Source organism: Cetorhinus maximus, chromosome 18 (genome assembly GCF_964194155.1).
Source record: "Cetorhinus maximus chromosome 18, sCetMax3.hap1.1, whole genome shotgun sequence".
Classification (NCBI taxonomy): Eukaryota; Metazoa; Chordata; class Chondrichthyes; order Lamniformes; family Cetorhinidae; genus Cetorhinus; species Cetorhinus maximus.
The window spans coordinates 46039572-46054201 of record NC_135896.1 but is presented as its reverse complement, the minus strand read 5'-3'; the positions used below and the strand labels follow the sequence as shown (position 1 = coordinate 46054201).

The 14630-nt window shown below is 38.1% G+C and overlaps 2 protein-coding genes across 2 annotated transcripts in view; one reads left to right on the top strand and one right to left on the bottom strand.

The window, feature by feature from the left end:
* The window catches only part of ero1a (endoplasmic reticulum oxidoreductase 1 alpha), a 28799-nt gene extending 22228 nt beyond the window's left edge, over positions 1 to 6571 (top strand). Inside the window, exons 12-16 of the mRNA XM_078562609.1 lie at positions 714 to 960; positions 2216 to 2285; positions 5342 to 5428; positions 5514 to 5647; positions 6344 to 6571. Of these exons, the coding sequence (XP_078418735.1) occupies positions 714 to 960; positions 2216 to 2285; positions 5342 to 5428; positions 5514 to 5647; positions 6344 to 6404 (599 nt within the window). The 3' untranslated portion in view covers positions 6405 to 6571. The remainder of the gene's footprint in view (positions 1 to 713; positions 961 to 2215; positions 2286 to 5341; positions 5429 to 5513; positions 5648 to 6343) is intronic.
* A 5889-nt stretch (positions 6572 to 12460) lies between these two features.
* The window catches only part of gpr137c (G protein-coupled receptor 137c), a 34748-nt gene continuing 32578 nt past the window's right edge, over positions 12461 to 14630 (bottom strand). Inside the window, exon 7 of the mRNA XM_078562601.1 lies at positions 12461 to 13261. Coding sequence (XP_078418727.1) covers positions 13255 to 13261 — 7 coding nt within the window. The 3' untranslated portion in view covers positions 12461 to 13254. The remainder of the gene's footprint in view (positions 13262 to 14630) is intronic.

Sequence of the window (14630 nt, the reverse complement as noted above, 5' to 3'; positions counted from 1 at the left end):
AAGACTGAAGATAGAAAAAGGAAGTGACCAGGTAACTCTGGTGCTTAAAAATAAATGGGCTCAGCAAGGTTTTGCTGATACACTCTTGGTCAGTGAGTTATCATACTTTGTATCAGGACAAGTAAACTCCCCTGCAGGTCATGATTGATAATTGCTTGTGTAGTTCAAGCAAAAGAGCATTTATAAATGGAGTTGGTAACATTCAAATTTTTAGTGTTAGTATAGTCTGCCACAGAGAGTTTCTATCATCATAGTGAGGGACTCAGAGTCAAACTTTTTATTTCTTCTATTTTCTTCTCACTGAGCATTTTCCATATTAAGAGGAAGGCGTTTCACATTAATGTACACAGTGTAAAAACAGGCGGAATATGACAGTGCAACTGTCAATAATATATTTTAAAATAAGACTGAAGCAACAATCACATTGATCTCCCATTTTGATTATCAGCTAATGTACATTGAAGCTTGCTCAAGTAGTTTGTAATATCCTGGGCAAGTTAAGTATATTTAAATGTTTCATATAATTTCTTGTTATTTTACTTTAAAGATAAAGTTCATAATGCCCATTTTGGTAATGCATTGAGATTAATGTTCTAAATTGTCTTTTGTTAATGTTTTGCTAAGAAACTGATGCAAGATGATCAGTTATCAATTTGCAGTATACATTCATCAAACTAACCAAAGCTAATGTAGGGTAAACTTTATTTCCACAGACACCTGGTATGAAAGAAAGTGGGGACACAACATTATAGAATTCAAGCAGCGGTTTGATGCACAGATTACCAAAGGAGAAGGACCGCACAGGCTCCGAAACCTTTATTTCTTGTATCTTGTGGAGCTGAGAGCTTTATCTAAGGTGTTACCTTTCTTTGAGCGTTCTACCTTCCAACTTTACACAGGCAACAATACACTGGATACAAAAAATAAAAAACTTCTCTTGGAAATTCTCAATTTGGCCAAGTAAGTTATCATTTGGCAAAAACAAGCTTTTGATTTTAACAGGCTTACAAAACAGTGCTGTACCAAATGGTCAGGAATGGCTGTATGACTATCTCATGGTGAAACTATAGCAAAAAATCTATTGTGTTACAGGCTTTAATGCAGTCTTCTGAAGGCTTTGTCAAAGAGAATGGTTTACTGTTATCATAGCAATAAGAAACTGCACCACATTAGCTCTGTTTTCTAATTAGAAATCCCATTAATGACAATGCAAGTTTGATTAAAGGGTTAAACCCACAAATCATCCTACAACTCCTGTCATTCCTAGAGATTCACTACTTATTGCAGAGCTGACAACATTCAAAAAATGCTATGTGTGATGTTTTCAGTTGCATACATGAGGGGCTGCCTAACGCCAAAGAATTATTAAAAGCAGCACCTGCCGCATGGGTTGTATCAGATAGCCTTACCATTTTTAATCCAACTTTGCTGTCATGGCCACTTTGGCCCCTAATTTTCTTCAGCATTGATAATGAAAGAATTTTATCTGCTGAGAGCATGCTACGTGAATGAGTTTTTGAACAGGGCTCTTGCCTGCCCAACTTCATAACAATTCAAGTAAGTAGTCGATACTTGGCACCCACTTGCAATTCTAGAAATGTACTTGATACCAGCAGTACAATATAAAAAATATTCTTGCTAACTCCCCACTATCTAATATACCTCGGCATAAAATGCATTGCGTAGATTTCCAGTCAGTATTATATTTCTTACTTCACATTTCTTACATTTAATCGTACATGTCACACATTTTCCCATTTCAGTAATCTGCCTGTCTTCCTGTAATCTCCCGCATTCTTTAAGTTTGTTATGTCCCCTAATTTATCATCAACAAATTTCAAAAATATTACCTTTTTGCCCCATGTCCAAATCCTCTATACTAGGTCTTAGCACAGATTCCTGGGCACAACATTATCCACATCCTGAAAAGCCCAAAAATCTATTTACTTGTACTCATTTTTTGTGCCACTGCCATTTCCCTATCTATATGGACTACATATCCTTCTAAGATTATGTTCCTGAATCATAGTAATGAATTTCTGTTGTAGCATCTTATCAAATTAGATACATGTACTGTTGTCCATCTTTGTATCCACGTTTTCTGTGACTAAGTAAATTCACAGAGAAAGCTGATGATGGACAACATGTTCTGAATCACATTCTGTTGTTGCTCAATAATAGATTTATCAAGTAGTAACAAAGTGTTCTATTCTAGATCATTCCCCTTTCCCTTTGATGAACATTCCTTATTTGCTGGGGAAAAAAAGGAAGCTGAAAATCTCAAGGTAACAATGCACTAAAACTGTTATTTGCACTTACTAGGACTAAGGGTCAACAGCGAGCAAAGGTTCACTTGATGGAGATACATTTTCTGGTCACAGAAAATGAAGACTAACAACTGCAGATAATGCACTAACTGCATATGCTCCTTAGCAATTTGAATAACATTTGATTACAGTAACAATTTAACACCAGTTTCAGTGCTACATTAATGACTGGCTTGAATCTATACTAGAGAGAATCCTTTGGTAAACAAATTTCACTGTACATGACACATTTTGCTCATAAGTTTTGCATCATCTATTTATGAATGACTAGCTTACAGCAAATTTATAACATCTCAATGAATATGTTTATTTACAAATCCATACCTTAGATTGTTTTAACCAATTTAACCTATAGATTACCCTAGTATATAGCTACACAAGATAGCCGGTTAGCTCAGTTGGCTAAATGGTTAGTGTGTGGTTCAGAATAATGCCAACAGCACGCGTTTGATTCCTGTTCCGGCTGAGGTAGACTTACAATCTGCTTCCTTGCCCTGCCCCGAGAGTGGAAGGCAATGGCAAACTACCACTGAAAAAATGCCAAGAAAACAGCCGAGGATGAAACATCAGCAGACAATGAGCCAAGGCCCTGCCTATGGGGGGAGCACACACAAATGAATGAGTATAAAGCTACTCGTTCATGATGACAAGAATTCAATTTTTATTACTTGGGGATTTCAGGATATTTACACATACATATATGTACGATAAATATTTATAACACTGAAATTCTATCTACTCTTAATGACAACCACAGATTGGCCATATTGGCTATATCTTAAACTCTTCTGTGGAACACTGCAACCCATTTATTACAATGCAGCAAATGGGGGGTGTTCATGTCATTTGGATATTGCTGCATCCTATAAAATTTTGCACTGGTTGAAGGTTAATCAATTTGGGTGCATTTTGAAGTAAATTATGTGGAATTAATATGCTCAATTAAAAATGGGGTAACTGCTTTGTTGGCACGGGGCTAAATCCACAAAGTGACGTGGTACTGAGCTGAACAGAACCGGAAGATTCCAAATTTGACTACTGATCAGTGGTGAATTTTCATTTTAGGCATGATAGCTTTGGCCTCAATGTACAAATACAGGGTAAAGAAGGAAATATAATATGGGAACAACTCAATTTCCACTGCTGATTATCTTCCAACACTTGCTGGAAGTACAATATGAACATTAGCCAAGTGGAGGCTCAGACCAGTGTTCTTTTTAAAAAATATGATGTTTCAACCAAAATCCTGTCCACGATCAAATAATTCATGATTTCTGGTGTCATTCTTGGGAATATCAATGTGCAATAGTCTTCTTTGCACATATTAGTCAGAAATACTTTCTCCTATATAGACCTCTTGATTCAAAAGAAAAATGTTAATTTTCAAATGTTCATTTTCCAGATGGAAGTTTGAGTCAATTCAATCTGTGTGAGGTGTTATTTAGAAATTGGGCTGGATTTTGCTCTGTGGTGAATGAACTGTGGCAGCCATTCATTACACTTCCAGTACGATTTTGCACTAATATTTGCTGTGATTTAGAGAGCCAAAAACATGTGTCACCCACTACGGAAAATCTGCATGAACAGGGCAAATAACTATGTATTTCCTTAACTAATTAGACTGAAGAATCATTAATCAGCAACACAGAATCTGACCCAGTAAGCATCAGTTAGAATATTTAATTTAATGTCAAATCAGGTACAAAAAGCAATATAGAGAGAAAGAATGGTGGGATTAAGGGAGCAAGAGGAAAAAACAAAGTAAAAGTATAATTCCTAATAATTAAAATCTGTGACTCCACATTTGTAAAAGTTAATTTTTCAGTGCCAGAATTTGTTTGACAGAAATTATGATTATTATGAAATTATTAAAAATTTACTTACACTGGACTGGACAAGCCTAATTATTTTTCTCTGGCAAGCTTAGTCAGTATTTATTGTGTATGTATTGAAACTTCACACCATTCTATGTATTTCAATGTCGAGAACCTCCGCGAAGTACAGAAAGGTATAGAGCAGATTCTGGAGGAGCAGGGCCATTCTGGCAGTAACCACAGGATTTCTGCATTTAACTGCATGTGCAGGCACTGGAAGTTGAAGTCTGATTAGCACTTTAATAGCAGTGAGTATTTTTAGCCTCCCCATTATTTATACCGAAACATCTGGTTCATCTTTTTTAAAAAGAGGACCTATCACATTGCAACGCGAGACATCAAAAGCTGGAAAGGTCCAAGCTTGGTGTCTGAGGGATAGACAGGAGAGCTGGATAACTGAAACTTTAGAAAGCCATGATAAACACATTTGGATTTTGCGTCACTGAGCTTTGAGGGGGTTGGGAGAAATCCACAAAACATAATTTTTAGCAGGATAGAGGAACACTGGATTTAAATATCTAACTGCACTAATTGTTTCAAAAATTAAAACTGTAACAGAAGGTCATGTGAATATTCCTGTTCTTGCAAGAGTGAAAGATGGGGAATTTTTTTTGAATTTAAAAAAATAAAATTGAGGAATAAATTGTTCATGTCTGGATTTTCTCTTCAAGCACAGAGGCAGCTAATGACAACACTGAACTTTCACAGAACAGTACTCTCATTTGAATTCACTTATAGTACTCCAAATAACCCTGCATAAACATTAAAATAACTACAGATTAATGGGAAAATGCAAAAAATATTTGCACAAACAAGAGGCAGGTACTATGTTCAGATTCAGCAGTGATTGTTTTTAAAGTCCAGAGCTCTGTACAGCATCAATAAAGCTAATTCTAGTGAGATGGAAATGCAGCCATCGACTGCTATGCTAAAAAAAATGTTGGGGTGGTGGGGGGTAGTGAATATAGAGGACAGTTCATCTTGTCACTTGCCTTGTACCATCTGGCTTCAGAGCAGCAATGGCAAAATACTGTCTGTCCTCAAAGAATGGATTGTGGCTTAAATTGGTAACAAAACAATCTGGCCTTTGAATTTAAAAGCATAGCGAGGAAGTATAACGTGTTTCTCTCTTGTTTAAAGGAAGACTTTCGGCTGCATTTCAAAAACATTTCAAAGATAATGGATTGTGTTGGTTGCTTCAAGTGTAGACTTTGGGGCAAGCTTCAGGTCAGTATTAAGTGTCTCCCAAATAAAAGTATTTTAAAACTCCATGTCTATGAAGATGTTAATATATGCTATAATATTTCAACAGACACAGGGACTGGGAACTGCTCTGAAAATCCTGTTCTCAGAGAAGCAAATAAACAGTTTACCAGATTCTGGTCCATCTCAAAGATTCCACCTAAAGCGCCAAGACATTGTTGCACTCCTTAATGCTTTTGGAAGGTGAGAGTTTTTACAACATCTGGGTCCTGGTCTTAATATTTATGTTGAAATTAAGTTAGAGTTCTGTTCCACCTTTATTCAACTACTGAAAATTTCAATGGGTTTTTTTAGTTGGGGGTAGAGGGGAGGGGAGCATTGTTGTGTGGGACATGAGAAAAGAGAATGGAGAGGTTAAACAGCTGCTTCTTGTACCTGTGCTGATGTCAGAAGGAGGCAGAATAATGTGACCTACCACAGTTACCGCCTGCTCTGTCTCCTTTGTCCCCAGCATAAAATATATCATTATATATCAGCAACATTCAGTTATTTAACAAGTACAGAAGAATTTGCTCTTTGACCAGAGTGGCAAGGTGCTGCTTTGAAATTCTACCTCGACCCAGGGACAGATTCCCAGGGAGTGCTGTAACTGACATAGGCACCCAGTCCCTTTATGTTATTTATCTCAGCCTTGGGAATTAGGATGGGGTCAGAACTAAGGCAGAAATTCCATTCTTCTTTTCCACTGGTAGTCCAAGAGTTTGGGATTATTAATGGTTTTCAATTTAACTTAAAAAGGGAATTCTGATGCCAGCATGTACTAAGCTATCAATGATTCTTGTTCATTTGAATACTGCTCAAACACTTAACCAGTAAATGTTAGGCAACAAGTTCATTTTATCACTGAAGCATAACAGTGATCACTTTCCTTTATTACAGGATTTCTACTAGTATCCGGGAGCTTCAGAACTTCAGAGAACTATTGGAAACTGTACAATAATGGCTCCAAATTGCCTATTCTTTGATAAGACAGAGGACCTTTTTTCATAAAGTATTTAGTTTTTTGCAAAAACTAAAATATAACAATTCTACAGCTTAAGGTTGTACTTTTTAAAAAAACTACTGATCACTCATGGGCAACCTGCCTAAATTGAAAAGGGAAAGAAATTGAGCCAAATTGTGCTGTAAAATAGCTTGGTATATGGAGGGAATATCAGCAATTGTCCTGTATCTTTCCACTGCTAAATATTCTAATCTAAATATTGACGATGTGTTGCATATTTTTGATTGAGAGTTTACACTGGTGAAATGTTTAAAGCTCATGTTGAGTTTATAAAAATGCACTGTTCCACCACAAAGCTGTTGAGTTTGACTTTTTTGGTTATTGGAAATGTAACTTGGTAATTATTTTCAATCTGGTTATTATGTTGCTGAAATACAATCAGAAAATATTGTACCTTTGCTAATCTCAGCATTTTGTTTGTTATGGAAATGGTGGAGTAAAGCTCCCTATACTTTGGCTCAAAAAATGGTCAAATGCTTTGACTGCACTAGTATGACATTTCCAATTTTCACAATAGCTATTCTCAGCTTGCATTTGTGCTGTGCACCATAGCAACTGAGATTGTCTACCAAACCACATTTTATTTAGGATTTTACATTCAGAAGGAAGTTGCTGATCTGACTACATTTGTGGATTCAAACCCAGCTGCTACAGATGAAAGGAATGTATATCCTTCTAATAAAAGATAAGATTTAATTATCAAACTCCATGGAAAGTTTAAAGGTAGCCAAAATTATAAATAAAAGTATGACATTGTACGCAATGGCTTGGTCTGAAAACACTCAGTCTGATGCAAATTGTTGCAAATGAAAACATTTTCATTTAAAGGTTTTATTTAAACATTGTATGGCTTTTGAAGTATAGCTATAAGGGGAGATTTACAATTTGAAACCATTAGTTGTGAAGGGGTTTCTAGAAATATGACCTAGCTTCCCCCAAGTTAGTTTAGTGGTTTCATAACCAATCTACATTTACTTTGTAATATCTGATGCAGAATCACATCTCAATTTTTTTACTTGTAAACCTGTGGCTGAAGCTTCTCTTGCTGGCCCAAGAAAGCTTTTGTAACCCGAATAATAACATTTATAAGTCTAGTCTGTCTTTCATCCATCTTCGTTCCGAGGATGGGCCACACCGCAAACAATCTCTCCTACCCTCGCTGCCTGTCCCATAGACAGGCTAGTCCATGCTCTGATGATATCCATCTATGCTATCTTGGGTCTTCCTTGTGCATGTTTTCCAGGTGTTTTTCCTTGCATTCTCTTTTACCAAACACACCCATCCATCCTGATTATATCACACTTCCATGACATTTATATAAAAGAAATGAATGTAAAAGCTGGTGTTTGGCAGCATCACTCTTGCTGCTTTATCCAGGCATGTGAAAGGTTATTCAGAAATGAAATTAATTTATAACCCACTTAGGTAGGTACTAGCCCCAAGGCCTTCAGAAGAGCAGAGGACAGGAATCCAGGATCTGAAATATAGTTATGTAAAGCTGCATTAACAAACAGAACATTTAACAGCTTGGTTGTGTGCAAATGAAAACATTCACTGACCCATGAAAGCAACTAGCTAAATACCTCTAAATAATGATGCAGATTTCTTTTTTTGAGACGAGGGAACACATCGAAAGCAAAACGGATAAGGAAGCCTGAACTAAAATGCTGTATATTTTGACATGCAAACTGTTAGTGCTGATCATTGGTACATTTTTTGACAGTATTGGGAAGAGTTTGCATACTGGAAGAGTAAGCCTGTGTCTCTTAGATGTTGTGGCTTAAATGTAAATGTTTTTTAAAAAATAAATTTTAGATACAGTAAGTATAGCCATTTTATTCCAGTTAGGCTTCATTAGATGATTATAGTCACATGACTATCCCAAGTCAGTGAATTTGCTTCTTAGAAAACACAATTCAGGAATTTAATTCAAAACAGGTCTAGATTTATCACCGCTCCTTCACTGCCTCTATTTCAAAATCCTGGAACTCCCTCCCTAACAGCACTGTGGGTGTACCTACACCACATGGACTGCAGCAGTTCAAGGAGGCAGCTCACCACCACTTTAAGGGCAATTAATACTGGCCTAGCCAGTGATGCCTACATCAATGAACAAATGAAAAAAACTTACTTTTGGAGATTGTGGGTTCAAGTTTTGAAGACTTGAGCAGACAGTCTAGACCAACATTTCAGTGGGATTCCATTTTTCAGAGAAAATATTAAACCAAAGCCTCAGCTGCCCGTTTGGGTGGATGCAAAAGATTTCCTAGCACTATTTGAAGAGTAAGGAAATTCTAAGTGTGCGACCAACATTTATCCCTTAACACTACCAAGACCATTTATCAATTTACAGGACTAAGCTAGAAACAAATTTACCCTTATTTGTCCACATAGGAGATCATCTTGAGTTTTCTGCCCAAAGGCAGGTCCTTGGCAATTATTCACCAAACCACAGCCTAGTGCTGGATTTTTATAATGGGTAGGGTGCAGAGGCAGCTCCCAAGTCGGTCTTAGCTGGAACAGAGATCAACCCCATGCTGTTGGCATTGCATAAGGGAAGCAAGTTCATCGAGCAGGTCCCAGAGCCAGCGAGTGTGGTGGTGGCCTTGGTAAGTAGGAACTGGTGAGTATTTCTACTCTCCAGTCTTTAAAGTAAAAATTGGTTTTTAGTTTAGATTACTTATATTTTAAACACTACTTAAAGTAAGGTCCCTAATATATATTTAATATTCTCTAAACCAGAGGTAATTTAAGGGCTAGTCATGGCAGGGCAGCTTGGCCACGTGAAATGCACCTCCTGTGTAATGTGGGAAGTCAGGGACACTTTTTGGAGCTGTGGCTGGAGTCACTGTGGAGCATGTGTAAGGCTGAGATCATCTTGGATAGCTCGCACAGTGAGGTAGTCACACCACAGGTAAAGACTACACAGGTAGAAAGGGAATGTGACCACCAGACAGTAAAAGCACTAGGCATATTGCAGAAGTCCCCTTGGTCCACCTCCCTCTTGACTGCTGGGAGAGATGCTTTCTCAAACCGGTGGCACCAAAAGTGGCTCAGCTGTACAGCGTGGGTAGTGCTGAAAGAGAAAAAGAGTGGGAGAGCAATACTGATAGGGGATTCTATCTTTAGGGGAACAGACATTTGTGCAGCTGCAGACATGACACCGGGATAGTATGTTGCCTCCCTGGTGCCAGGGTGAAGGATGTTACTGGGCGGCTGCAGGACATTCTGGGCGGGGGGGAAAAAGAGAAAGGTGAATAGGTAGAGTTTGTGGTCCATATTGGTTCCAACGATATAGGTAAAAGGAGGGACAAGGTCCTGCAAGCAGAATATTGGAAGCTAGGAAATAAATTAAAAAGCAGGATCTCCAGGATTACTCCCAGTGCCATGTGCTAGCAAGATCAGGAATAGGAGAATAGACCAGATGAATGCATGGCTGGAGAGATGGTGTAGGAGGGCAAGATTTAGATTTCTGAGGCATTAGGACTGATTTTGGGGAAGATGTGACCTGACATGTTGCACCCCAGCAGGACTGAGACCAATATCATCACAGGGGTATTTGCTAGTACTGTGGGGAGGGTTTAAACTAGAGTAGCACAGGGTTGGGAACCTGTGCAGGGAGACAAGAGAGGGAAACAAAGCAAAATGAAAGGTAGAAAGCAAAAGGAAACAAGGGCTAGAAGCAAATAGGGCCATAGTACAAAAAATGTTTATAAGTCTAAAGGCACTATCTGAATGCACAGAGCATTCACAATAAGGCAGATGGATTAACAGCACAGATGTAAATGGGTACAATATGATTGCGATTACAGAGACATGGTCACAGGGTGACCACACTGGGACCTGAATATCCGAGCGTTTGATGTTTAGGAAGGAGACACAAAAAGGAAAAGGAGGTGGGGTGGTGTTGAGAGTAAAGGATGACATCAGTGCAAGTGAGAAAGGATATTGGCTCAAAATCTAGATGTAGAATCGGTCTGGGCGGAGCTAAGAAGCTCAGTGGAAAACACTGGCGGGAGTTGTCTATAGGCCTCCAAACAGTAGTGGTAAGGTAGGGGACAGCATTGAACAGGAAATTAGAGATGCATGTAACAAGGGTGCTACAGTAATCCAGGGGCGACTTGAATCTACATATAAACTGGGCAAACCAAATTAGCAGTAATACTGTGGTTAATGAATTCCTGGAGTGTGTATTCGATGGTGTTTTAGACCAGTACATCAGAGGAACAACTTGGGAACAGGCTATCCTAGATTTGGTATTGTGCAATGAGTTAATTAATAATCTTGTCAAATGGGGTTCTTTAGAGAAGAGGGACAATAATGATAGAATTCTTCATTAGGTCAGAATTCTTCATTAGGACAGAAAGTGAAGTAGTCCAATCTGAAAATAGGATCCTAAATCTAAACAAAAGAACCTATGAAGGTATGAGGGGTGAGTTGGCTATGATAGATTGGGGAACTTAATTAAAAGACATGAAAGCAGATAGGCAATGGTTAATATTTAAGGAACAAATGTATGCATTGCAAGAGTTATACATTCCATTCTGGTTCAAAAACACAATAGGAAAAGCAACCCAACCATGGCTAACTAAAGAAATTAAGGATCGTATCAGATCCAAAAAAAGTCTCAAAATTCTACTACTCTATTTGTATGGTTCAGAATATGCAGGAAAGTGATAACACGTAACTGGGGGTCTCAGTCAGGGTGATCTGTACTTGGATTTCTTATTAAAACCAGCTGGCACCTCAACCAAACAAATTTCACAAAGGGCATCAGACTGGGCAGTTTTCTCTAAACATGGCCCAAACAAAGGAGAGTTTTCACTGAATGATAGAAATTACAGCACAGAAGGTGGTGGCCATTTGCATCGCCGTCTCCCCCAACACCACCTTCCACCCAAACATCTTACCCCAATGACCATAATAAGACCATAAGACATAGGAGCAGAAATTAGGCCATTCGGCCCATCGAGTCTGCTCCGCCATTCAATCATGGCTGATAAGTTTCTCAACCACATTCTCCCGCCTTCTCCCCATAACCTTTGATCCCCTTACCAATCAAGAATCTATCTATCTTGGTCTTAAATACACTCAATGACCTGGCCTCCACAGCCTTCTGTGGCAATGAATTCCATAGATTCACCACTCTCTGGCTAAAGAAGTTTCTCCTCATCTCTGTTCTAAAAAGGTCTTCCCTTTACTCTGAGGCTGTGCCCTTGGGTCCTAGTCTCTCCTACTAATGGAAACATCTTCCCCACGTCCACTCTATCCAGGCCTTTCAGTATTCTGTAAGTTTCAATCAGATACCCCCCTCATCCTTCTGAACTCCATCGAGTATAGACCCAGAGTCCTCAAACGTTCCTCATATGTTTAGCCTTTCATTCCTGGGATAATTCTCATGAACCTCCTCTGGATCTTCTCCAGGGCCAGCACATCCTTCCTGAGATATGGGGCCCAAAATTGCTCACAATATTCTAAATGTGGTCTGACCAGAGCCTTATAAAGCCTCAGCAGCACATCCCTGCTTTTATATTCTAGTCCTCTCGAAATAAATGCCAACATTGCATTTGCCTTCCTAACTACCGACTCAACCTGCAAGTTAACCTTAAGAGAATCCTGGACTAGGACTCCCAAGTCCCTTTGCACTCCAGATTTCTGAATTCTCTCCCCATTTAGAAAATAGTCTCTGCCTCTATTCTTCCTAACAAAGTGCATGACCTCGCACTTCCCCACGTTGTATTCTATCTGCCACTTTGCCCATTCTCCTAACCTGTCTAAATCCTTCTGCAGCATCCCTCCACCTATCTTTGTATCATCTGCAAACTTAGCCAGGATGCCCTCAGTTCCTTCATTTAGATCATTAATGTATAAAGTCAAAAGTTGTGGTCCCAACGCTGACCCTTGCAGAACCCCACTAGTCACTGGCCACCATCCTGAGAAGGACCCCCTTATCCCCACTCTGCCTATAACATAAATGACAATATAAACGTCAATTTGAGGTGATTATTTGGTCATTTATTTTGCTATCAACTTCAGACTTGACTTGCATCATGCAGACCATTGCAGAAAACTAAGATTTTCCAACCTTCAAGATTTAAAGCTTTTCAATTAAATTTTTAATATTAACATCTTCCCTTTACAAATGCCATAAAATATTTATTTAAATATGGTAGTGCTTGTTACAACTTATTACATCATAAATCCATTTACATTCATTGGCCACAATAAAATAAAGCCTCCAGAGCAGCTTCAGTTAACAGTACAAATGCAGTGGTAAACTTTACAGATAAACCAATAGTATTAACAGTATAGGTACACTTAGATACTCCCACAAAGACAGACTTTTAGGTTTAAAGATTACATGTAGAGTTTCACAAATATTCAATATTGAAGTGACAAATTGGAAAGTTACTGAAAACATTAAAGAAAAATAATTCAAAAATATTTTCAAAAAATTAAGGGAATAAATGAATCAAATGTTGAAATGTTTTATCAATATTTCTGGCCTGACATCAATAATAAAAGCCAAAATGAATGGGAGGTTAAAGTTGGAGAGTTTTACCTTGCCACATGGACAGAAACAAATTATATCCTTCAAAACAGAGGCACAGATCATATGGAAATCAAAAACTTCACAACAGAGTTAAGCTGACCACTTACAATCACATATCAAGCCAAAGTAGGGGTAACATTTGTTTGCTTGTTCAGATCCTGGTCCACAGAAGACGTCACACAGCAATATGATAAGTATTTGATCCTCAGACTGATTGCCAGCTAGACAATTCACTCATGGACTGGATGGAAAATACAATTAGAATGAGCTCTTGGTTCATTAAGCAAGCTAAGTTTGCTATTGTGAACAATACAAAAATAACCATGTGAATTAATTCAGAGTTACAGCATTTAAAATTGGGGGAGGTGTTTGCGTACTGGTAATATCACTGGATTAGCAATCCAGAGACCCAAGCTAATGCTCTGGGGACATAGGTTCAAATCCCACCATGGAAACTGGTGGAATTTAAATTGTTAATAAAATCTGGAATTGAAAGCTAGTCTCAATAGTGGTCACCGTAAAACCATTGTTGTAAAAACCCATCTGGTTCACGAATGTCCTTTAGGGAAGGAAATCTACTATCCTTACTTGGTCTGGTCTACATGTGACTTCAGATCCACAGCAATGTGGTTAACTCTTAACCACATGGTTAAATGGGCTAGCAAGCCAATCAGTTCAAGTGCAAATAGGGATGAACAACAAACGCTGGGCCTTGCCAGCAATGCCCACATCCCATGAAAGAACTAAAAAATATATTAGCAAATGCTGGCACAGACATATTTGAAATGATTTGTGAAACAAATAAATTCATTACTAGTGGCTCAATTCTTTAGTTCTAAAATTTCAACATGAACACGTGGGATCAAGATTTCCAAAGATACTGTACCTTAAGTTTTGAAAAAAATTGACAAAAAACTTATTATCCAGTCGGATTAGATTCTACACAATTTAAAAGTAGAGATACATTGCCTGAAGAATGGCAAGTCTAAGGAATAATTTTACCACAGGTATAAATGGCTGCTGTACATCAGTAATAGCATGCATTAAAAATTAAATCATGAGTAAGATTAACTATTACAGACAAGCACCATCATTTAAATATTTAAAGCAGTCCTGCATGGCCAATTCTGCTTTTTCTTTCATAAGAATGTATATGGATCAGAAAGCCTAATTTTAGCAAGAGCCAGAACCAATCCACATTCAATTGCCTGTAATACTGAACTGTAGTTCTCTGCCCTCCCCTCTCTGTAATGCCAACATCCCTTCCCCCAAACAGTACTTTTGGGTCTCAGTTACTGTTGGAGCATTTGAAAGCATCTCCAAATGAAGATTGGACATATAGTTTCTATTATGCAACCATCTCAATTTAATTACAGTCTAAGGATGTTCAGTTGGTTTATGCAAGCATTCTAAAACGAAGGAAACAGCAAATTTGAGAAATAAATGGGTGATTTTCAGCAGCTAATACTTTTCAAGAGATCCATCTTTAGTACACATTCAGATAATGAAATGACTAACTCATACACTCTCCAAAAAGAAAAGCACAAATTAAAAAAATTAAATATACACAATACAGCAGGGCACAAATTTTAAAGCTGAACAGTTTCTAT